At 45.0% G+C, this 25,242-nt stretch overlaps 1 protein-coding gene across 1 annotated transcript in view; it reads left to right on the top strand.

Moving 5' to 3' along the window:
• MRPS9 (mitochondrial ribosomal protein S9) overlaps window positions 1–19,100 on the top strand; it is a 39,311-nt gene extending 20,211 nt beyond the window's left edge. Inside the window, exons 5-11 of the mRNA XM_005686304.3 lie at window positions 1,776–1,855; window positions 10,339–10,424; window positions 11,534–11,609; window positions 13,966–14,134; window positions 15,074–15,182; window positions 16,031–16,200; window positions 17,173–19,100. Coding sequence (XP_005686361.1) covers window positions 1,776–1,855; window positions 10,339–10,424; window positions 11,534–11,609; window positions 13,966–14,134; window positions 15,074–15,182; window positions 16,031–16,200; window positions 17,173–17,264 — 782 coding nt within the window. The 3' untranslated portion in view covers window positions 17,265–19,100. The remainder of the gene's footprint in view (window positions 1–1,775; window positions 1,856–10,338; window positions 10,425–11,533; window positions 11,610–13,965; window positions 14,135–15,073; window positions 15,183–16,030; window positions 16,201–17,172) is intronic.

The following is a 25,242-nucleotide window of genomic DNA, read 5'->3' on the forward strand; positions in this document are numbered from 1 at the left end:
CTGAACCAGTACTGAGCAACCTAGAAGACTTGGGTTTGCCCCTGGCTTTTTAGATACAACCCTGAAGGCATGGTTCATGACAGAATTGATGAATTGGATATCATTACAGTTAAAATTTTCTGCTCTATGAGCAACATGGTCAAGAGAATGAAAAAACAAGCCATAGGACGGTAGAAAAATATTTAGAAAAGACACATCTGATAAAGGACTGTTACCTAAAATGTATGAAGAACTCTTAAAACTCAACAATAAGAAAACAACCACCTGATTTAAAAATGAGCCAGAGACCGTAGCACACATCACCAGAGAACATACTCAGATGGTGGAAAAAAGCGGATGAAAAGATGCTTCAGGAAGATACAAACTAAAGCAACAGTGAGATACCAGTACACACCTGTTTTCCACCATTTATTATAAAATGGCCTTCATTTTAAGTGTATTCACTTAAACTGGCCTGCGTATAATCCAGTTATCCCAGAAGAGGAAGATACCCTACATGCTGTACAGCTGATATTTCAAACCAAAAAAGCATATTATTTTTTAAAATACTGATGGAGTAATGACCCTCTTTGTTGGACAGAATAGGGGGTACTTGGATTTCTGCCTCATAGATGTATTAATAAATTGCATGTTGATTAAATTTCTGATCAGGAAAACATACAAAAATTCCAGAAGATAGTATATAGGAAAATAGTTTTTAGACAGCCCAGAGTCTTAGAGCAGGTTTTCTCAAAGAGGATGGTATTGCCCCCAAGAGAGTGTAAATTGGTTCATAGGAGGCAAAAAAAATAGCTGCTACTATGTTTGTGGCCCTGGAAAGGGCCACAGTGCATGTCAGCAGATACTCAGTGTATCTACAGTGTTCAGCTTTCCTGGAGAGACAGGCGATGAGGGAGAAAGGGTCTAGTAAGGGCTCCTTAGTAAGGGTCATAATGAAAAAGCAGTTGAGAAGCACCGCCATGAAGGAGCAGGGCAGAGTCCCCTGCCACACTGTGCAGATCTTAACTGTGAAGGACATCCCAGACAAGGTCGGAAGGCAGGCAGATGGGGAGAAAAGCCTTATAACCCATGCAATAGTATAACCTCCGTGTTCGGAGTTCTTGCCAGTGGTTAACAGAGTCACATTGCCTCGCAAATACAAGGACGTGGAGTTAGTGTTGGCTCCCTCTACTGCTGCGACGCCATTTCTCAGCTTGTTTGCTGTTTATCAGATGTGAACGATTATCTGTATTTCAAAAGGAAGCACACATAACATCTGTGGGGCCCCTTCTAGTTTAGACTTCTTAAACTCTCGGAGGTATGTCACCACAGAGTTGAAACAAACAGTGGCGCAGACAAATCCGTTTTGTTCTCTTCTGTGTTACATTTTCCTGACTGTATTACATTTGACTTTATCGCTGTTCCTTTTCAAGAATATGGGAGTGCATTATATTAATAACCAAACATAAATTGTTTTGTTCTAGCAAGAAAATACTGGTATTTTGTGTGTTAATTTAAAACAAATTATGGAAACCCTCATGGTGAAATGTTTAGGAATGTTTTATCGAATATAAACATTGTTTTGTATCAACAGGTATGAAATATTAAATATCCTAAGTTTAGGTTAAACCTGCCAAACTCAACTTTAACTATTAATGCTTTTTTTTGTTATTTTAAAAGTTAATCAGAATTAAAAGCATGTCTTATTGCAGAATTATAAAACCGCAATTAAATGCAGGCTATTTGGTCTCTGTATTTTTATTTTTGCTTATTTGTTTTCATTTGGTTTTTATTAGCTATCCAGTGGGGAGAAGATGGCCGCCCATTTCATTTTCTCTTTTATACTGGCAAACAGTCATACTACTCATTAATGCATGTAAGTATATCACATTTATGGTAAATTATATGAGCTGTTAACTATGTAACTAATGATACCAGGGATTTTGCTCAGCTTCAGAATTTACCTAGTACGTTTCATAATGGACAAAAAGTAAGACTTCTGGAGGTAAGACAGTATGTTAAAAGGCTTTATATCTTATTAATTTATTTTTGCTAAAGGTAAACACGAGAGAATTTATGTCAGAATGGCTTGTCCTTAAAACACTTTTACTTCCAAAGGTCGTGTTGAGAGAGAGATGCTCAGGTCAGTATCCAGGTGTGGGTGTGCATCACAGGGCTAGAATCAGGAAAGACACCATCAGGGTGATGGGGCGCTCACTCACCTGGAAAGAGGCAAAGTCCTTCCCTCTCGTTGTTGTTCAGTCGCTGAGTCATCTCATCCTCTGTCCCCCTCTTCTCCTTCTACCCTCCATCTTTCCCAGTATCAGGATCTTTTCCAATGAGTCAGCTCTTTGCATCAAGTGGCTGGAGTTTTGGAACTTCCACATCAGTCCTTCCAATGAACACCCAGGACCCATTTCCTTTAGAATGGACTGGTTGGATCTCCTTGCAGTCCAAGGGACTCTCAAGAGTCTTCTCCAGCACCACAGTTCGAAAGCATCAGTTCTTCGATGCTCAGCCTTCTTTATGGTCCAGCTCTCATACATGACTACTGGAAAAACTGTAGCTTTGATTGTACAGACCTTTGTTGGCAAAGAGATGTCTCTGCTTTTCATACGCTGTCTAGGTTTGTCATAGCTTTCCTTTTGAGGAGCAAGCGTCTTTTAATTTCATGGCTGTCGTCGCTGTCTGCAGTGATTCTGGAAAAGAAAATATGTCACTGCTTCCGCTGTTTCCCCATCTATTTGCCATGAAATGATTACTTATTCAAATACAACTTGCTTTTCGTAGGCCACCACAGTATATGAGGTTAGAATCAGGGTCTAGAGGACCCACAAAGAAGTGATTTCACTACACTTTGACCCCCCACCGCATTTGCCTGTCCTGGGAACAGGTTGTATTTTTCTTTCAGAGCCCAGGTGTTTGATGGTGTACACACTGGTGCATCTCCTACAGTTACTGTGACAAAAGGCTGGATGCTAATACCCAGTTTTAAACAACAGAACCCGCTTCATCTTTAGAACATGGTGTCAAGTTTTATTTTATTCATAGTATGTATGATTTCTCCCAGTTAACAGAAACAGTCTCCAGGCCTCCGTGGCCCTAGTGCACTCTGAGGCAGCTTGGCCCGCATGCACATGGGTACTCTGCTTTGTCAAGCTGGCTGGTGTTTGTGCTCTGCAAAGCCAGAGGATAGAATCCCCAGTTGTCAGGAGCATTTATTTCTTGGCGAGGGGCGTGGAAAAAAAGAAAACCTTCCTTTCACTTTCTGTTGACCTTGGGCAAATGAGCTTCTTGCCCAGCAGAAACGAAATGAATGATGGATGCGGAGGGCATCTTTGCTGAGTAATGGAGCCGGCCGCGCTCTCCGCCCAGGCTCTCCGCACCGCCTGCGGCTGCCCGGGGACCCCTGCCGCTCATTTAAATAGGTATGTCAAATCTGCCTCCCGACGCCTCTGGTTTGATCTGTGGTAATATTTGTGAAGGTTCCATATGGACTCGAGCCCCCTGCAGAGCTCAGAAATAATGTACAACGCTTCATGGTACAGACGCAAATTCCCCCTGAAAAGGGGCGCAGTGCGCGCAGTAGCTGTCGGAGAGGTGATGGAGCTGGCGCGCTCGGCTGTCAGCTTGTTACACGGATGGCTTGCACGCAGCGAAGCTGTGGAAAATCTGTGCCTTTTAACTTTTCTACTTAATCACGGTTGTAGCATTGCCTTTAGACTGTATGCTACATTAATTCTCTTCCTGCCTTCTGCCTTTCATCCCAAGTTTCACGGGAAAAAGTAAAGCGTGCGGGTCGTGGAGAGGAGCCTTATCAAACAGCTGTCACCCGACAGGCCATTTGCATTTGTCTGGGCTGAAACCGAGCAACCTCAGGGCACGGTATTCGGTTGCATTCCATCATAATGAAGAAATTACACATCGGAGAAGAGGCCTAACTTTATATGTTTTTAATAGGGATCGCTCTAGAATCTGGTCGGTTTCTCAGCTGATCAGATACTACCCCAGTCTAAACTCAAATGTCAGATTACACTCAGTTTATCAACGGTCTTCCTTTATGCATCATAGTTCCGTTACATACAGGAGGGTTCTTCGGGCTTCTACATTTTAGATAAATCTAGTAATTTAGGTCTGTCTTAAAAGTCTGTTGCGTGTTTTGACCCCCAAACACTGTGGGTTTGGTATTTGTTTTTGTTGTCCATCAGAACAGTTTACACCTGTGAATTACAGATGTTTTGGTTAAATTTGAGCATATTAATTCAGATAATTAATAAAATTTTGTATTTTCAAAAAAATGCACCTTATGAAATTTTAAACTAATTGTATGTATAGAAAAAAGGATAGGAGTTTCCCTAAGTGCATACCAAGCGCTGGCACCTCATGCAGGGCAGATGTTGTTAATCACAGTTGTGGTCCTTGCCGGGCCGGTGTGGGTCCGCGTTATGCGAGAAGCTGCTTGTAGCCCTGAACCGTGTTATGTGACTGAACCCTCCCTGTTTGTGGTGAGTCAGGCATCGCGTGTGATATAAGACAGTATACCTCAAAGCCGCTCCCTGTGTTGCTCTGCCCTCTCTTGGTGGGGGAGGGGAGTCCTCCCACTACCATCCACCACAGCCCAGGGCATCGAACCCCCAAAGACTAACAGGTGGGCGGGAAGTGAGTCACTGTTGTCACCGTCTCTTTCTGTCGATGTCATTTCTTTCCGTGTGGCAGGGTGAAAGACTGAGCCAGACTCTAATTCTCCCATGTCCTGGGCCGTCTGCGATGGCGTGAGCCGTGGGCGTCCTCGGCCAGGCTTTTTGGCAGAAGAGCACCAATCCCAAGCCTGTGTGCAGCTCTGCCGGGGGCCCCCTGTGGCATCTGTTCACCTTCTGTAATGGTGTTGGAGCCGCTTTCCTGTGTCTGATCACTGCCTGCCTGTTAAAGTTATACAGCATGGGCCTGCTGCAGCTTCCAGTTGAGGATGAGACGTAAAGCTTTAGTGAGCGCTGTTTCCCACTGGCTTGAAGTTAGTCCATCCGGTTCTTTTGTGGAGAAGTGGGGGGAGTTTTGAGGGAAGCAGAGGATTCTCAGAAAGAAGCAGCTCGTCGTTTTGCCTGGAAGTGAAACTGCTGGGAGAATGTGAGGTGTGGGAGCACGTCCTGGTCCTTGGGGGTTGCACCCTGAGTGTGTTAGACCCTGAGTGAGTGTGTTATCCCTGAGTGTGTTACACCCTCAGAGTTCACAGGCAGGTTGGCTGGAACTCCCTCCTGTGGGCACAGCCGCGCACCTGTCTCCAGGTTCCTGGGAAAGTCAATAAAAACCATCTATTTTACAAAAGAATGAGTAAGATGTACATATGTAGTGAATGAAGTGTGAAACACTACTAACAAGTAAATTCTTAAACAGTAAAGGTCGTTTTAAGTAAGAGGAAATGAGAGCCTTGTGGTTTCTCAAAGGATCACTGCGGAGGATTAAGGGGCTCCATGCTGGACAGTCCTGCTCATCTGTCTTTTTTACCCAAAGTAGATGACTTTCCATCTCCTTAATAGCCACTTACCAGTAGAATTTGTGTACTTCTCAGACATGATTTAAGCTTTCAGGAGCAGAATGAAAAAAGATAGTAAAGGAAGTGACCTGAAACCTCTCCACCCAGAACACCATGTCACATCCCATGAAACCAGAGCTCAGGAAAGGGTGTGAAACACTTCGAAAACACTGTAAGCTGTCAGAAACATCCAGCATTTATTGAAATTATCCATCAGCTCTCCCTACCACAACCTTTAAGAAAAGGTTCTTCATCTCTAAAGGCTACACTGGGAATTTAGAAACCTCATTTATATTTCATGACTTGTCTTACAGTAAACATTGGAGTATTGCCAGAATATTTCTATAATTCAAAGCGAGCATATGGCCACAGATGAAATTTTTACCCAAAGAAGGGTCAAATTAAGGAGTAAGTAGATTATTATATACTTAAACTATTCTACCCAATTAGGGGGGAGAAAGTTTAAAATGTGGAAAAAACAGAGAAAGTGATTCTAATCCTGATAGTGTAGGTATAAACAGGATTCATTTGCCTAGCTCATGTAGAAATTCTCCAGTTTATTTTAAGTGAGTTAAATAACTTCTGGGTTCACACAGCAGCCCCAGAGGGTTGTGTATGCCCATTTATGGTGCTGCAGACCCAACTAACGGAAGTTCTAGGGACCTGGCACCCCAGAGTTCTTCCTTGGTTTCCATCCTCCCTGTCACCTGGTAGTGCATGTTCAAAACTTGTGAAGCAGCACTTCTTAGAAATGGACTTAAAGCAGTGACCCTTCCCACAGTGAGGTATTGGAGAATTCTGCTTTGCAGCTACACTCAGGGCTTCCTTTTAGAAAGCTGCAGACCAGGCTGGCATGCATCTGCGTGCTGTCCTCAGTCCTTCTTGACCTGCATCTGTGCGTGCTGTGTCGCTTCAGCTGTGGCCAGCTCTGTGCGACCTTTTGGACTGCATGTAGCCCACCAGGCTCAGCTGTCCGTGGGATTCTCCAGGCAGGAATAGTGGAGAGTTCCTTTGGTAACTAATTCAGTAACAGAATCTGCTGTTCTGGAAGTATCCTTAATATACATTTTCCTCACATGTGAATAATTACTGTTGTGGAGCTTGTATGTTCTAAGTGTAACAATTAGGAAAATAAATTTTTAAAAACCGATTCAACTTACTGCCTCTGTTGATTTCAATCAGATCACTTCTTTTATGATAAGATTATTTTTCTAAATATATGATGGAGCTTTAGATAGTGAAAATGTATGGGATCGAGTCACAAGCACTCCTGTGTAATTACTCCTGGTGTGTACTTTCCCAGAGGACTTGTCTCCATGACCTATATGTGAGACTTTTGTTTGTGCTGAATAGCATTACATGAAGTGTACCTGTATAGCATACTGTGTTCATGAAGTGATAGTCATGGTCTCCTGTGGAAATATGTCTCTTGGAACTCTAGATAAATAGCATGATGAAATCCATGAGAAATGAATTATATTACATTCATTTCAGTTGGTTTTGTATATGCCAGTAGCCAAAAAATTTTGAGAAGATTGTTATTTAGGAAATTTATTTTCTGTGATTTTCTTTTTCCCAACAAACGTTTTAAAATCTCAACTGTATTGAACTAGTATCTAAGATGATAATTACTGTTAGTTGTATATATTTTGTATATCAAAATATATATATATATACAGACTTTTTCTGTACTACCCTCCTAAGAAATGTTATTTGTTTGCCCTTCCTAAAATTGGAACTTCTACATGATTAATAAACCAAAACAGATTTGGGAAGACTAAAATCAGATTTCTTTAGACTAAAAATCGTATTGCTCATGCTCTTGGAAGAGTTTAGTTTAAGCATTTCTTTTTTGCACCCTGAGCATCTGGTATTTTCAAATTAGGCACCTTCTAAATGCGACTCATACATTATGGAAATCTGATGACATGAGGGGTGGATAGACTGGCTTTGATTTTATGAAATATTAATCATAGCTGTGATTAATGATTCAGCATTTCACATCTGGGTTATTCCTGTCATATTTGAAAATTATACTATTAAATACAGTATATAAACTTAGCGTAGCTGGGGTCACGGCTAATCCTCTAGCGCCCCTTAAAAATTAAGTGGAAATTGAACAATAGACCAGAAGCCAGTCCTGATAATCTGTGATGTTGACAGTGCCTGGCGTATTTTATACTCTCGAGGATTTTCTGATGTAAATTAGTACACACACCTCTTCAGGGAGCTGAAGCTGTAGGGTGTACTTTCCAGACGACTCTTGTCTCAGAGTAGCCAGGACAGACTCTGAAGAGCGGGTTTATTACTTGAAAGAGAAAGAAAGGTAGAAATGGCGTGCACATAAAATGGTTTTGCGTATTTGACACCCAAACACCATACCTCACCCCTGTGTCCTTTTTTGGCCATTGCTATAGGCCAGGCACTGTGCCAAGTACTTTACATATATTTTCCTAAATATTTAGGGAACTGAATGAAGGGCTTTAATGTGAGCATTATATAACTTGATGGATCACAACTGTCAAAGCACATCTGAGCCACCAGGGAGGCTCCATAAATGATTAGAACTTAGCATATTCGAAATTTGACGTGTACCTTCATGGGTGGTTTTTCTCATTTTCAATGTTTTTTTTCTGGTGATTTTACATACACTATTTATTCATTTTTGTTGAACTAAATATGAACTGCAGAAGATAAGAGCAGAGTGAAAAGTTTAAGAAAAATGTGGCCTTAATGTAAAAATTGCTCAGAAGTCACTGGCAAACGATAACAGCTTTAGCAGCCCAAACTTTGACTTGAAACTTACCTATGAAACAGGTCAACTATTTTTGTTTTTGTTGCCTTAGTTATTCCAGAAAATTAAATAGATCTTTAACAAGCTGGGTGTGTTAGCCGCTCAGTCGTGTTCAGCTCTTTGTGACTGCATGGACCGCAGCACGCCAGGCTTCCCTGTGTCTCACCGTCTCCCAGAGCTTGCTCAAAGTCAGGTCCGTTGAGTCAGGGATGCCATCTGAACATCTCATCCTCTGTTGTCCCCTTCTTTTCCTGTCTTCAGTCTTTCCCAGCATCAGGGTCTTTTCCAGTGAGTTGGCTCTTCGCATCAGGCGGCCAAAGTATTGGAGCTTCAGCGTCAGTCTTTGCAATGAATATTCAGGGTTTAGTTCCTTTAGGCTTGAGCGGTTTGATCTTGCTGTCCAAGTTGTAGAGGTAGTTATTTTTAATCTGGACAATAGAATTGAATTAACCTAATTTCTTTCCATAGTTCTGGTGTTTAAACCTAGACTTCAGTGTACATTACTCCAGGGCATGGTTCTAACAGATCAGTGAGCCCATGTCAGAGGTTCCTCTTCCGGAAGCCTGGGGTGGAGCCTGAGACGGTGCGTTTCTGACCTGGTGTTTGGCTTAGCTGCTGCTGCTGACGGGGCCTTAGCCGTAGAACCTCTGACCGGTTAGTGATTCTTCACCGTGTCGGAGATGCTCAGCCCGGCTTCTACATGTGGCTGCTTTTCTTCTTCTCGTCTAAGTTATCAATTCTCTCCTTCCAAGAACAAACAACACAGAACACACTCTCAGGAGTCTCCCAGCCATAGAAAATGAGCTTTGTCCTCATCTCACCCTTCCTAGCCCGTGGAGTATGATCTGGGCTTTTCTCACCTATATTTATGCAAATCAAAGGTGCCGTCCTTATATCCTTTCTTCCTTCGTCTGCCCTTTCTCCCTTTTCCACTTGAAAGAAACGGATTCCTGAGAAGAGGCTGCAGAATGAAGATAATAAAATGGAAGCGCTGGTCAGTACAGAGGCAGCAGCCAGGGACACTCCCGTTCTTAGAGCAGACTATCAGCAGCTTTGAATATAAAATAGTGCTCTGATCAGCATCCACACAAGGTTGACCCCAAGCTGGAGATCATTAGGACTGTTTGAAATACGGACAGGCATCTCGCGGTAACCAGTTGTGTCTTCTGAGATCTCTAGTTCGTCCTTTGAGCATGTCTGTTCCTTCGGTTAATGTATCGTAAACGAATACGCACTTGAAATTAGTATGAAGTGATAAATGAATGCACACTGATTCGACATGAGTCTTCAGATAGGCTCAGTCAAAAAAAACTGGGAGACAGTCGCATTGTTCTGCTTGTTGTAAACTCATTTCCTGGAAAAATCTATTTCATTAATCACTTTTGTTGCCAGATTATTGCTTTTTTACAATTCTAACAAAATGGTAAATTTCCCTTACTTGCATTACAGTTTAACAGGTGACATACATTTGAAGTCTTTGCTAGAAAGTAATTTAACAGAAATCAAATAATGAGAAGTAAATATTAATAGAGAACTTTTAAAGACACAGACTATATGGTGAAGACTTAACTATTACATAAGTGTTAAATGTTAGAAAAGTTGTTCAGTGGCAAGTATAATTTTTACTGGCATTTCTCCCAAGTTTAAAGGCATATGGCTGTATAAATTAGGAATTTTTTAAGGAAAGTTTTTGGTTTTGTTTGAGGAACTCTTAAGGAAAATAAATCGTTTGTAACTTTATTTTGTGTTTAATATCCTCACTGAGCTAGTTGTAAGCCTTTTATGGAGTTATCTAAATTCAGCTGAAGTGTGTTGCTATGCAGAATACGAAATTCTCATTGAAATTACTCTCCCATTCTTCAGCTTGAGTAAGAGATGGTCATTGTGGAAAAGCATTTTCAGCAGTACTTGCTGTGCAGCTGTGACTTGAGAATTGAGGAGGGGTACTTTTGAGATGAGGGGGACTCAAAGGGAGGAGAAAGTAGTGGTAAGAATGCGCAGTCTCTCGGTTTAGCGTGTGTCTTACTTGCCACAGGAAGCGTATGGAAAGGTGCTCCACGTAGAAGAACGCCAAGACCAGCTGCGAGCCAAAGGTCTGTTTTCAGAAAAACCTAAAACCAAGTAAGTTCTTCTTTGCGTTAAACTACTAACTAAAAACATACCGCTTATCACTGATGTTTCTTAGGCATTACATAAAGCTTAAAAATGTGTTCATTATTTCAACATTAATGTTTATAATTTGTTTTTTTGTTTGGGAAGATGTAAATATTAAGGCTATTGTTTTTATATTACTTCATTCCAGATTTATATATTAAATGGCACTTAATTACTATATTTGAATATTATTTCTTCAAAATTTTTGTGCTTATGTATGTATACGTATGTATGTGTGTGTGTGTGTGTGTGTGTGTGTGTGTGTTTTATGTATTTTGTGTTTAAAGATTTGTACATCCATTTAGCAAACAGTGATAGACTAGATCCATCAACTTGACCAACTGGTTTTAAATTTTGGACTGGTTAGTCGTGTATTTCCTCTTACTCAAAAGACACAAATTTTTGACCTAAATGACACAGTGGTAAAGAACCTGCCTGCCAATGCAGAGGAGACACAAGAAATGTGGGTTCAGTCCCTGGGTTGGGAAGCTCTCCTGGAGAAGGAGTAGCGTCCACTCCAGCATTCTCGCCTGGAGAATCCCATGGACAGGAGCCTGGCGGGCTGCAGGCCACGGGGCCACGGAGACCTGACTGGGCACACAGCACGGCACACTCTTGTGTTTTCTCTTCTTCAAAAGACCCAGGTTTTGGAACATAGCTAGTTCAATCTGTTAAGTACTACCCCTAGCCTTTTCTTTGTGTTCATTACTGCTTTAGTCCGCTGACAGATTACTGTGCCTCCGTAACCTCTCCTTTCAAACAAATTATGAAAAGCAAGCACAATTTGAATTTTTGAGAAACCTGGTGACTTGAATATCCAGCAGGTTTCACACTGCCAAGTCTAACTCTGCCAATGGGACATTGCTAGCCTGGGTATCTCTTCTTTTAAAGTAGACTGAGGAAATGTAATAACCTATCTCAAAAAACTATTCACTTGGATGGAGTTTTACAACTGTGTAATATTAATACAAAAGTGTGTTTCCCCGTCAAGAATCACTACCACTTGTGGGATCTTTCATGATATAACTCTCATTGCATGGTTAATTTAAAAGAGAATATATGTGATATTTTAACAGAGACCCGATTGGTAGCAGATGGCTGATTAAGGAGGAACTGGAAGAAATGTTAGTAGAAAAACTGTCAGATCAAGACGTGAGTAATTAATCTTTTTAATTTAACGGGACCTGTGCCGTAAGATTGTAGACAATTGCTATATTAATATTTAGGGTCCTAATAGTAACGTTCCTCAAGAGGCATGTGTTCCTAAGGCAGTTTTCCTTTAAAAAAAAAAAGAAAAATTTGGAGCTGATTCTGCCCATAGGCCAGGAAGGTGGCAGCCTAGAAGACCCAGACCCTCCCCTGCAAGTGCGCTGGCCGTCTCTCTGCCCGTTGTCTTGGGGGGAGTGTGGCGGGTGTCATTTTTTACATCCTTCAATAGAGCAGGTGTTAATTTTACAGGCCAATGGTAAGTATAAGGAGCCGTTACAGATGAAATAGGAAAGAAACGAAGCACAGGGTTCCCTTCCTGCTTAGCATATGCAGTATCTGTATGGCCACTTCTTGGATTCGGCAAAACCACCAGTGTCAGGATCACCTGGAATGCTGGGAACAAAATGTGGTTTCCTACGGTCCAGGCCTTGCCCAGAATTTCCACCGGCCTCACCCAGGAATATACGTTTTTAGCAGGCTCCCAAAAGCGTATAAAGATGGTGATCCTTGGTTAGGTCTCAGCCAGATTCTTATTTTGCTCAGTATTCCAGCATATGCCAAAATTATCAGAGGAAATCTGATGTTTTAAATATGTTGATGTTCTGGATTTAGATTATTTCTAGAAGATGAGAGTGTAGATAAATTTCACAAATTGTTTCAAGAAAGGTTTTTTTCCTTCCCATGGCAGTGACTGACATTGTTGGTACCTTGCCACCGTGTAGATTTTAAGTCACATACTTAAATTTCTCTGTTCTTCATTTAAGTTACTATAGAAATTAATGTGTTGGAAAAGTTGCAATTTGCTAAACTGAGGTGTTGGACATTTGGTGAGTGGTAGAGCTGAAATTAATTTCTAATAGCCTGACTGCCAGGTCAGTATTACTGCATTGGATGCAGCTGAAAAAAAAAGATCTCTTTTGCATCCTAACTGACTGCATCATTTCTGTTTCCCATTTCCTGGCTGCTTTCATTTTTTTATAAAATAACAAAGTTTGTTTTCATTTTGGAAATATCCCAAAGACTTTGTTAAAGGTGCGCAGCCATGAAACAAAACAACCAAATATATAAGCTCATCTATTCATCTATCTATCTGTAAATGTGTGGGGTCTTTGTACTTTGGACAGTTGGATAATGGAAGAAATCCTGAAGCTGACAACTGGTGTTGAGATGAAGGAGGCAGGAGTGGTCAGTGATAGCTCAACTCATGATCCCAATTCCTGAGCATGGCTTTGTCACAGCTCTAGTTACCTACTTGTGGGTTTGAGGGTGTCACGGCACATTCAGGGGAACTGAGAGCAGCTGGGGAAGGACAGCTGTGAATGGAGGCGATGGAGCTCCACCAGGTTGGGTGCCTAAGTATCTCACCCTTCCTTAGACTGCTTCTCTCATAACATCCTTGGAGGCAATCACTGAAGCAGCCCTTTGAATCTTACATGTGTGATTTTTATATATTTCAAGTCATTAGTGGCAGATTTTCACTATAAAGGCAGAGGTCATAAAGGCGAGCCTGATTTTTAGGGTTGGCAAAAACATAAATCAGGTTATCAAAAAACTGGGTTCCACACTCTGTGCTCACCAAGGATGTCAAGTGTCAGTTGTTTCCTTCTGCATAAACACTTTAGAGTGATTACTCTGGCTTCTAATTTTAAGGGGTTAATACCAAGTTGTTTACTTTCTAATCACATGTTCAAGAACTATTAAAAAAATGCACAGAGTAGCAAGGATAATTTATTTCAAGAGGTTGCCCTTTAAGTCAAGTATCTCTTGAATTTTTAAATAGCTTGATTGTTCAGTTTTAAAGGAAATCATAAACATTAAAGTAACACAGCTTGAACAGCTAAAGATATATTTGCCAAGTGTATTATGAAATATAATTTAAGAGGTACATTTTCTCAAAATCAGACTCTCCCCATTTTACTGTGCGAAACTCACTGGAAATTATTTATGAAGCTCCTCTTGATAGCAATTCTAGTAAAAGAGTAGAAGTCACACTCAAAGATCATCTAAATATTTTTTTGAAACGGAATTTAAATTTCACTTTCTTGTAATATCCCAGTTCAGAGAAACTGGATTTTTCTTTGAAAGGTTTATCTCTTTGTTTCTCGAAAGGAAAGATTGAGCACCAGAGGTGCCCAGGGAGAATGCCACGCCTGCACGCTGTTTTAGAAGCAGCGCAAGTGTCATCCTGTCAGAATTCATCAAGAAAAGCAGCCCTGGAAAGATCAAGTATATAAAAATAGAAAAAACTCAGCAAATGCAATTACACCCCCATCTCCTAATGAATTTTTATTGTCTGCAGTACGCACAGTTCATCCGGCTGCTGGAAAGGTTATCAGCCTTGCCATGCGATGCAGCTGAAGAGGAATTTGTGGGCAGGTTCCGCAGGACAGTGACCGTTCAGTCGAAGAAGCATCTGATCGAGCCTTTGCAGTATGACGAGCAGGGCATGGCCTTCAGCACAGGCCAAGGTAACGCGCCCTGGAGACGAGGCGCGCCCCCGAGCGTGGGGAGACGGTGGGATGACGGTGGGGGGTGTGCGCTCTCGCCCTTTGGTGTTCATTTTGTCCATTTGTCTATTTTTGGTGTTGTTACACTGGATTTCCGAGGTTTTAAGATTCTTGTTGACATTTTGAAAACCCGAACCTTTTAATGTCCCAAGAAAAGATGTGGACACATAGCCTGCACAATCACATTAGCACTTGGTATTTTCCCATTTTCAACTGGTGGAAACAACAACATATTTATCACAGAGCTTTCTTACATACACTGAAAATGTTCAGCGAATCTGCCTGTCAGATGCCAAAACTACGAAACCCGAAAACTTTAGGTCCTCAGCTGACATCTTCCTCGTAGATGCCCAGAGCCATTTGACGCGGTGTCACTTTAAAGAATTGAGCTATTAAATGATCCGTCTGCAAAAGTTTAACATCATTTCCTTTGTCATTTTCAGTTAATATTTTCAAAGAAGTGTGACCTTCCCTGAGGATTCCTTTCATTTCAACCTTCCATTCCTTTCCTTTTAGTTATACTTTATTATACTGTTCACGTATTATAAAAATGCACAGTTGAGATTCAGGTATATTCTTATTCATTTAAAAAAGAATACTAGGTAAATTCATTTTTAAAAAATCATGTAAACAAATGTGAATTACTTGGTTGAAACTAGAATCATTGTAATATTTCTGAAATGGGATCAAAGAACAAAACACCCCCATAATAAGTTCATCACATCGATTGTGGTGTAGTTTGCCTGTTTTATTTTTGTTTGATGTGTAATAATTATAGAACTTTCCTATATAGAGTGTTAGGTATTGTTATTCTGAGGGGAGGAAATTCATGTTGTTTCGCCTCACTCAGAGCACTGGTCTTCCAAGATGTTCACCGCATAGTGTCTTGTATTTTTCAAGGCAAGAGAAAGACTGCAAATGCGGAGGCGGTTGTTTATGGCCATGGAAGTGGGAAGATAGAAATAAATGGGGTCGACTACCTGCTCTACTTCCCAGTGACCCAAGACAGGTGAGATCTGCGTTTGGGTTTGGCTTTTTGATTTTAAAGGAAATACACTTCGTGATACATCCCGATCAACAAGGCTTCTGATTTCCTTATGTTTGCCCAATTACTTCTCTTTGTTGTTTAGTTGCTAAGTCATGTCTAACTCCTTTGCGACCCCCTGGACCGTAGCCCACCAGGCTCCTCTGTCCATGGGATTTCTCGGGCAAGGATGCTAAAGTGGGTTGCCATTCCCTTCTCCGAGGGATCTTCCCCACCCAGGGCTCAAACCTGCCCCTCCTGCATCAGGCTCGTTCTTTGCCACTGAGCCACCAGGGAAGCTCCAGTCCAGGCTAACGCAGATCACTACTGGAGTGACCGTTTCTAGCTGCTCCCCTTGGGGTGTGGTTCCCTGTCCTCAGAGACGTTTGCTGTATTCTGGGTACCTGCCTCCTGACTGTGCAGACCCCGCCTCCTGGGGCTTCTTCCTCAGCTTGACCACCCTGATGCAAGTGCTCTCATATCTCCTGATTTTTTTCTCAATTTTATTCTCAGTTTCTTTATGTTTATAAGCATTTTCTTGGGAATCTTAAAAGTTTCAGGAATTAAGGCAGATGCATGTTTAAGCTCCCGAACGAGTAGGTGAGCAGCGCTTCCCTCAGTAGCATCATCACTCCCGTCACTCCCGTCAGTGAGGCAGGGTGTGCCACTGCACCCGAAAAAAGAGACTGGCCCCACTCTCAGGGGGTCTGAGTATCCGAAACAGCAGTGTCTCTGCACGTGTTGTGGTTCCTATAAACGCCTGGAGTGTGAGTGTTCTGTGAAGTCGTGTGTAGATGCTGCAAATCTAACTCCGCCTCTTGTGATGTCCTCAGAGAGCAGCTCATGTTCCCCTTTCACTTCCTCGACCGGCTTGGGAAGCACGACGTGACCTGCACGGTGTCGGGGGGCGGGCGGTCGTCGCAGGCGGGGGCCATCCGCCTGGCCGTGGCCAGAGCCCTGTGCAGCTTCATCACCGAGGACGAGGTTGAGTGGATGCGCCAAGGTACGGCTAGTTTGAGTTTCTGTGAGCCCTGAAAAGTAATAAGGCGTCATCACTTATCTTTTCAGCTAGAATTTATTTAGACAGGTCTGGTTTGCCTTCCATGCAAGCTTGCTGTTTTTTTCCACTCCTTTTAAGTCGAGCGTGTGCAAAAGCCATGGGTATATGGTAAGTGAAGTTTTGCCTTTGCTGTGTGGCCGTTAAAAGTACTCTTAACAAAATATGTGAGCCTGGCACACAATGAAAAGAAGCGCTAGTGTTGGAAGAGTGAAGAGAACAGTGAAAAACTCCAGCCTGTGTAATACTTATAAACACATCAGGGATGGAGGCTGAGAGTGACTCGTAATCACGCCTGAGGACTGGGAGAGTGGGAGCCACCAGCAAAACTGACTTTACTCTCCCAGAATGGAAGTCTTGTGCTGAGAACACAACTCTAAAACTTTTGTTTTAGATCTTGAAACAAAGTCCCAAGAAATACTATTGTCACACAGATTAAAAGGTAGAAGTTTCTTTTCTCAAATGTGTTCATGAAGTCATATGTTACTTGTACGTAATGGAGCCCAGAGGTAGAAAAGAAAAACCTCCTGGATGGTGAAGTGTGTGGAAGTATAGACACCTTAGAGTCACAGTGTCTAAAACTTCCGCTTCTGTAACGGTAAGCTTGCAGTGACTAGTGATGCCACCACAGGAGCAGCTTTGTCCTTAGTTGAACAAGTTTTAAAACCAAAAAGGAATTGATCATAGCTCTCAGAGCAGAAGACAAGCAGACTCAAATAACGTGCCTGGTGTTTGTCCCAGAAATCAGGAAGATAGCCCCAAAGAGGGAAAGCACGCTGCTGTCTGGAGGTTTTGTGAGATGGGCGTCGGCCGTGGGCCTGGGTGCTTCCTCTTACCCCAGGACCTGTCGGTTCACGTGACTCACCTGCCTCCCTGCGTTTTCCATGGTTCCTAAAGGCGTCTCTTTTTATGCTACAGCTGGACTGCTCACCACGGATCCCCGTGTCCGAGAGCGTAAGAAGCCAGGCCAGGAGGGCGCCCGGAGGAAGTTCACCTGGAAGAAGCGCTGAGTGTCCCTTGTGGGAAAGCGAGGGGCGCACGGGAGGCCATGGCCGGCTGGGCGGCTGCCTCGTGAGATGACTTACTTGCAATGCTGTGAAGGTCGCCTTCTGAAAATAATTACTTAAAATGTTTTAGCTTTGTTCCGCTGCTTCACTTTTAAAATTTTTTCAGAAGAGAGTTTTCAAAGCCTAACTCAGACTCCTGACGTATTTGATCTGAAAGGAACATTCAGCAAAACCCAGCCAGGAGACCTTTCTCAGATGGGAAGGTCTGAGCTCTGGAGCCGTACTGCTGACCTAAGAGCAGCGCAGACTTGAGCTCCGTCCTCCGCATGCTGTCGCTTTTCCAGACAGCTACACATTTTTCACAATTGAGGGATGAGATGCTTGTCAAAAAGAATGGAGCCAGCGGAGTGTCTTTGTCAGGAGCCCCACCGAGCTGCTGATGACGACGAGAGGCCCGCCTCTCCCGCGCCCCGGCAGCCACCAGTCCTCTGTTTCTATGAGTTTGACTTTTGTTTTGTTTTTTTTTCTTTAAGATTCTGTGTATAAGTGATCCCGTACAGTGTTCGTCTTTCTCTGTCTGGCTTATTTCATGGAGCATGGTGCCCTCCAGGTCAGACACAGGCTTGCAGTCACAGGATGAATCAGTTCTGAGGCTCTGGGCTCGCACAATGCCCTGGGGGTCCCTCCCTGTGACACTGGGAACCACAGGCGTGAGGCGGGTTTGGGGTTTCGTAAAGGACAGTAAGTCTGGTCTTCGTGTGCAGCCCTGAATACAGCGGACAGTGTGGTGAGAGGGCCTGGCCCAGGGGGAGCAGGGGTTGAGGGCCCTGGGCGTGATCTCTGTCCGGAAGGGGAGGACACGAGTGTCCACTTTACCTCCCAAATGTGATACAAGCAGCTTTTGTTACAAACTGTTTTATGATAAAGTGACTAAAGAACCGACCACCGTGAGGCAGGATGTAGGGCTCAGCTGTGGCCCTTGGTGGGAGTGGGGGGTGGGCCACCCTTGAGATGTGGGCATAGCAGCCTTGGCCCAGGTTTGGGAGGTCAGGACAATCCGCAGGCCCGCAGGGCCCCAGTAGGTGCACGGTGATCATGGGTTGTGATTCTCATCAGGAAACCCACCCACCCCCGACCCCCATATCCTCTGCCGTTCAGTTACACACGTGTGTGCAGGGGTCTCAGTCTGGATGGGCAGGGGGAGTCATGTTTTGAACAGGCAGTGTCCTTGAAAATGAAGGATGCCTCATTGCCTTGGCCCCTCAGAACAAACAGAAGCACGATGCTCTGGATGGAGTAGCTGCACGCTGCAGACGCAGGGCTTCCACGTCTGTTACGACGTCCAGGCTACACCCCACTTGGAAGCCCCACAGACACGGGTGTGTAGCCCGCATAAACAAGGGAGGTGGCCAACCACGAGGACCTCTCAGTATCTATAAGGGAAGATAAGCCCGTTGTGTTTGCACAATGCTGACTTAAGGCACCTCTATCATGAAGGCTGTGACCCCTTCCACCAAATTAACCGTCAAGGAGGGGCTTCCCTGTGGTCCAGTGGTAAAGAATCCTCCTTCCACTGAAGGGAGGGGACGCGGGCCTAATCCCTGATAGGGGATCTGAGACCACGTGTGGGGGCCTGCCAAGCCTGCATGCCAGGCCCTGCAATGAAGACCCCGCACAGCCCCCAAAATAAAAAGTTTAAAATGTAATCAAGGAGCCATAAAAATCAACATCTCACAAAAATACTGCCACCTTCTTTGGTGACCAGCCTTGGGATATAGAAATTTTTCTTATTATATGTAAACCCTTGGTTAAGACACAATAAACTCATAATGAAAAATCGACAGTCGTCTTTGAGTGCTAAGCTGTAAAAACTCCTGAGCTTCAGCACTGAGCAAGATCCTGTCTATTTTCTTCCGTCATTTCTTAGAAAATATAAATTACTACAGAGGTGCGAAGTGTAGAGAAAAAGGAGTTCAAAGTCGTATCACTGTATTCCTGCAACTCAGGCCATTAGTTTTTTAAACAAAGTGATAAAATTCATATGTTTTTAGAAAGGAACCATAGTTAGAGTTAGGTGTCTTATTAGAATCAGAAGACGCTCGGGTCATGATGTAATGGACCGAGGGCCTGCTTTACCTTCAGGTTTCTAAGCTCTGGGGGCTTTGCTGTCTACAGGGAGGGCCCCTCCCAGGCTTGCCTGACCCTGGAGACGGTAACCACATGCCTGCCCCATGCCTTCCAAGCAGCCGCTCCTGGTCTGTTGGATTCCTCATACCTGATCATGATAAAACCTAGGTTTTACTCCAGGCCTCGGCCTTTCAGGCTCTGTTCCTGCAGTAGCAGCATGGAGGGTCACAGTCTAGCCTTGCTGCTAGTGCGTTTTCGTACTCAAGTTTTGTTCATCAAACTTTTACTTGCTACATTATAAATACAGGTTGCTTCTAGGAAATTTTCTTTAAAGGATGGGAGGAGACCCCTTCATGAAAATGGTAAATTCCTGTTGCACGCATGCTGAGTTGCTCAGTCGTGTCCGACTGCAATCCTTTGGATGACAGCCTGCCAGGTTCCTCTCACCGTGGTATTTCCCAGGCAACGATACTGGAGTGGGTTGCCATTTCCCACGAAATTACGGTTGCTTAAAGCTTCCACAAACGTTAGGACTGCTTTCGGATCCTCTATGAGAACTTCTCATGAGAAATGCAAATTTATTCCTTTTTCATTTTCCCAACACCTGATTGAAACCTGCCTGGGGAGCCGGCCTTGTAGTGTGGGGTCTTCCTCTCCATGTGGAGAATGAGGGGTTCGCGCAAGCTCTCCTGATTGAGTCTCACCTGCCATCAACCTCTCCACCAGAGATGCCGTTATCACTCTTCCCTCGCAGCTTCCGTACTGTTACTTGAATTTTTCTCCTGTGATATCAGTACACTACCTTGAAGTAAGGGGTCAGTGGTGGGAGGGGCATCTTTCACGATGGTGATTGATGAAGCAGAATATTGCAGCTCAGTTAACATGGAGACCTCAGTTGCAGGTTGCAGAAGCCCCAAACCAGGACTTGACACTGAAAAGGAGGGTCTTCTTGGGAGGTTCTCGGGGTATGTGACCCCTGAGGGAGGGGCTGGGTGGATGTCCTGCAGGGCAGGAAAGGGGCTGTGTCCCCCGTCTCCAGGGTGCTCAGCTCCCAATCGAGGGTCTTGCTTGCTTGTTCCTTGGGGTTCTTCCCACAGACTAGGGATCTAGGGTCACTTGGGACTGAGGGCCACCCCCGTGGAAGCCGTGGTGGAGCAGGGGCAGACCTGGCAGACAGTCCTGTGCCCGGAGGTGGGACCTGGGTGCCAGGGTCGGGCCTGGGTCTCTCGCTTCAGGGGTGTGCAGAGTGGTCTGGGGCCCCTCACCCCCAGCCCCAGGCTCAGCCCTTCCTGCAACTCCCCAACCAGCGCCAGCGGGGTGGCCGACCCCTGACCCTGCCACCAGGTCCAACTCTGACCCTCCACCCGGCCACCCTGCCCTCCCCTGCCCGGTGCCCGCCGGGCCCCAGTTCCCCTCCTGCCCTTGCATCCGCCCATCCTCAGCCCAGGCGTGGCACGTGGTGCTGGTCTGCGCCTGTCTCCAGCAGACGCGGGCTGCGGACTCTGCTGCCTGGCCAGCACCTGGCTAGCAGGGGGCTCGGGGGTGAGCAGGCCGCCTTGGGGAGGGTCGTCACTGCCGACCCGTTGCTGGGTGGCTCAGGTAACTCAGGAGCTGGGCCCGTCTGCCTGTCTGCCCCGGATTGTCCATCTGGCCGCGGCGTCTTCACTGGGGACTCCTTGGGGTCCCGCAGGACAAGGGTTACAGAAAACCCTTGATGGAGTTCCTGTCCTCCAAGCTGTAAGTTTATGTCTCTAATTAGAGACACACAACAAACAGAGAAAACAATTAGATGGCAATTAGGCCCTGCTGGGAAATGTCGACTGAGATAATGACACGGAGCCAAAGATGGGCCGCCCTCACCTGGCAGGTCGGCTCGGAGCCTCTACAAAGCCTGGGTGACAACTGCTCAGGAGACCACTGCCCTCTGTCCCCACAGCCTCTGCCCTCCGGCCTGAAAAATGGGGCAGAATTCCAGGGCATTCCAGGGCTCCTTGGACCCCTAGAACTGGAGTGAGACACGGGGCGGTCTGAGGCATCTAGTCCCTAGAGAATCACTGTGACCGGCAATTTGACCGGAAACATCAAAACAAAACGGCCCAGAGGAGATGGGCCCTGCCCACAGGGCAGCGGCCAGAGGCTGCACCCTAGCTGCTCCTGGCAGTCACCCCCCTGCACACCACCCGTCTGCCTGAGGAAAGAAGTGACAGGAAGTCGGTGCCCACTGTTGCTGCCTGGCGCTGTGCCCTGGGCATTCCCGTGTCCCAAGGTGGGCTGACCTCTCCGGGCTGGCTGCATTCCTGGTGAGGTCCCTCTTCCAGGCCCTCCTGGATCTGGCTTCCCTTCGCTCTGACCTGGCTCCCCACAGGCAGCGACAAGGGCATCAGTTTGGCCTGACACACGGCGTGGGGGCACTCTCCCTGGAGGCATCTCTGCACACAGATGCCGAGCAAGCTGGAGGCCCACACACACATCGGCACCAGGGGTTCTCTCTCAAGATGATGCAAATTCAAACCGTGAAACTTCCAATCCATGTGGGAACCATGGATCCATGTGGGAACCAGGGTATGAGATGGAAGCACAGGCCCTCGCCCTGGAGAGACGTCAGGTGGGAGAATACCACTGAGGGGAGGAAGGAGCATCGTCAGGTGGGCGGGAGCTTAGGGCTTGTTCTGTCCAGCGATCACCAACCAGAGGCTCCCCACATGGGCACCAGGAGGTCAGGGGCCAGACTCGGGGTCCCACTGGGGTGCAACCTCTGACACCTGCCCCCCACCCTTTCTCAGACAGGGACACCAAGGTGCACCAAGGGGGTGGCTTCCCTCATTGCTGGGTGACAGGGTTCTGAGTTTTTATTCCAACATGCCAACTGATCAAATCCTGACCAGCTCTCATTCCTGAATCATCTGGAGACATTGATTCGTTGAAAGTGAAGCCAACTGGTGACTATTTCTCTTCTATCAAAGGATATTCATTTATTATGTGCCTGTATTTGACTTATAGAATCTACTTGTATCTAGATATCTTTATGGGGTGAAATTATGGATAATTTTTCACTTTCTCCTTTTATGTGTGGTTTGAACTTTTTAAAGCTCATTCATAACTTCTATCACATAAAATAGTGATTTTTCACCGTGACGTGTGCGGATTTCTAGCGGGCAGTACCCTTGTTCAACCACAAGGTGGAGGAGTTTACAACAGAATAAGCAACTCCATGCGGTGAGGTGAAGGGGTGGGTCCCCAGCTCCTCCCCAGGTTCACCTAGGTGATCCATGGATGTTCTAAGGCCCTTGGAAACAACAGGTGTATTAATTATATTTTCAGATCCATCCATTGCGGATGAAACTAAATTCTGGTATATTTTCATATGCTTACATTTCAATATATAGTTATCTCACTTATAAAATTGATTCCTTTTTACTATATTAGTTTTAGGTATGCAACATAATGATTTGATATTTGCACACCTCATTATTATACTGTGCTTCCCAGATACTGCATTTTTTTTTAAACAAATGGAAGGTTTGTGGCAAACCTGTGTAATTCTCTCAATGTTTCCCACATTTTCATTATTATTAAATTTGCTAGGGTGCTGTGTGATCAGTGACCTTTGATATTATTGTACTGTAACTGTCTTGGGCTGCTACGAGCCACACCCACAAAAGACAGGAACTTCTTCGATTAATGTGTGTGTGTTGTGGCTGCTCCACTGACCAGCCATTACTGCTCTCTCTCCTCCTTGGGCCTCCACCTTTTCAGAGACACAATATTGAAATCAGGCCAATTGATAGCTCTTCAGTGGCCTCTAGTGTTCAAGTGAAAGGAAGATCCACGTCTGTCTCACTTGACATAAAAATTTAGAAATAGGGTTTTCCTGGTGGTTCAGTGGTTGAGAATCCTCCTGCCAATGCAGGAGACACGGGTTCAATCCCTGACCCGGGAAGATCCCACCTGCCGCGGAGCAACTAACCCCGTACGCCTCAACAGCTGACCCGAGCTCTAGAGCCCGTGCTCTGCAACAAGAGAAGCCACTTCAATGAGAGGCCCACGTACCAAATCGAAGAAGGACCCCCGCTTGCCGCGACTGGAGAAAGCCTGCACGCAGCAACAAAGACCCAGTGCGGCCAAACATAAATAAATACCTCTTCTGTTAAAAATGCCAAAATGATTAAGCTTAATGAAGAAAGCACATCGAAAGCCACGGCAGGCTGACAGCTAATGTTCTTGTGCCAAACAGCCTGCTAGTGGATACAAAGGAAAGGTCCTTGGAGAAAATGAAAAGTGCTCCAGTGGACACACACAGATGATAAGACGTGCCTCGGAGCAACTCAGCCCGAGAGTCACAACTATCCAGCCTGTGCTCCAGAGCCTGGGAGCCGCAGCCGCTGAAGCCCATGCACCCTGGAGCCTGCACTCAGCAGCAAGAGAACTCACTGCAGTGGCAGCCTGTGCACCACAACTAGAGAGAACCCCGCTCGCCGCAACTAGAGAAAGCTCTCGCAGCAGTGAAGACCCAAAAATACAATGAATGAGTAAGTAATTTTGTTTAAGTTTCTTTCAGAATAATACTGCTTACTGACAGTGACCCAAGAGTATCTCTGATGGAGACAATGAGATTAAAGCTGTTTTCATCCTGTAGTCCATGAAATTACTCAGAGTAATTTCATCTTTCAAATCTTATTATTTACGGAAAACATTTTTTAAGGCTATAGCCACCATTGATAGTGACTCCTCCAATGGGTCTGAGAGAAAAAATAAAAATCAGACTCACTGAGGGCTCAGGTGATGTTAGCGTTTTTTAGCAATAAAATGTTTTAATTAAGGTTTGTACATTTCTTAGACATGATGCTACACTTAATAGCCTATAGTATAGCATAAATGTAACTTTTATGCACTGGGAAATGAAACATTTCATGTGACTCACTTTATTGTGATATTTGCCGTACCCGTGGAGGTCTGGAAGCAAACCCACAGCACCTCCGAGGTCTACCTGTATTGCAAAAGGATCACCACAAGAGGTTGAGTTCCCATCTGTTGCCGCACATGGTGACAAATAAAGGATTTTTGTGATGAGGATAAACTGGGTCCTTTTCCGAGAGGTGAGTTGTTGAAGATGACCAAGATCTGCCATCGCAGGACTTGGCCACAGCATCCTGCAGAGAAGGAAGTTTCCTGCAGAGGGAAGACTGGATGCCCCAGCTGCCTCCTCCAGCCGCCACCCCCAGGACAGCATGGCTCCCCTGAGACGTTGAGTTGCTGTTTCAAAACATACATTTACATCAGTGTTTTGAATATTAATTAACTGTCTAAATGCTAGTTTACAAAAAAAAAAAAGTGGAGAGAATTTAACTCAAAATAGTGGAAGCCACGGAGAAGGTAATGGCACCTCACTCCAGTACTCTTGTCTGGAAAATCCCATGGGCAGAGGAGCCTGGTAGGCTGCAGTGCATGGGGTCGCTAGGAGTTGGACATGACTGAACGACTTCACTTTCACTTTTCACTTTCATGTATTGGAGAAGGAAATGGCAACCCACTCCAGTGTTCTTGCCTGGAGAATCCCACGGACGGGGGAGCCTGGTGGGCTGCCATCTCTAGGGTCGCACAGAGTCGGACACGACTGAAGCTACTTAGCAGCAGCAGCAGCAGCAGTGGGAGGCAAGTGTTAAGAAACTGAGACACAACACCAACCCATTTAGGATGGTGATTCATCCTGAGTCTCAGGTGGGAGGCGTGGGGGTGGGTGAGACCCCACCCAGAGACATGCTCCCGGGGCTCGGAAGCTCCAGGGACTTGGCCAGGATGGCCATCTCTCCACTTCCCTGCCATCCGCCCGCAATCCATCCTGGCAGGACATGTG

The sequence above is a fragment of the Capra hircus genome, chromosome 11 (assembly GCF_001704415.2).
Source record: "Capra hircus breed San Clemente chromosome 11, ASM170441v1, whole genome shotgun sequence".
NCBI lineage: Eukaryota > Metazoa > Chordata > Mammalia > Artiodactyla > Bovidae > Capra > Capra hircus.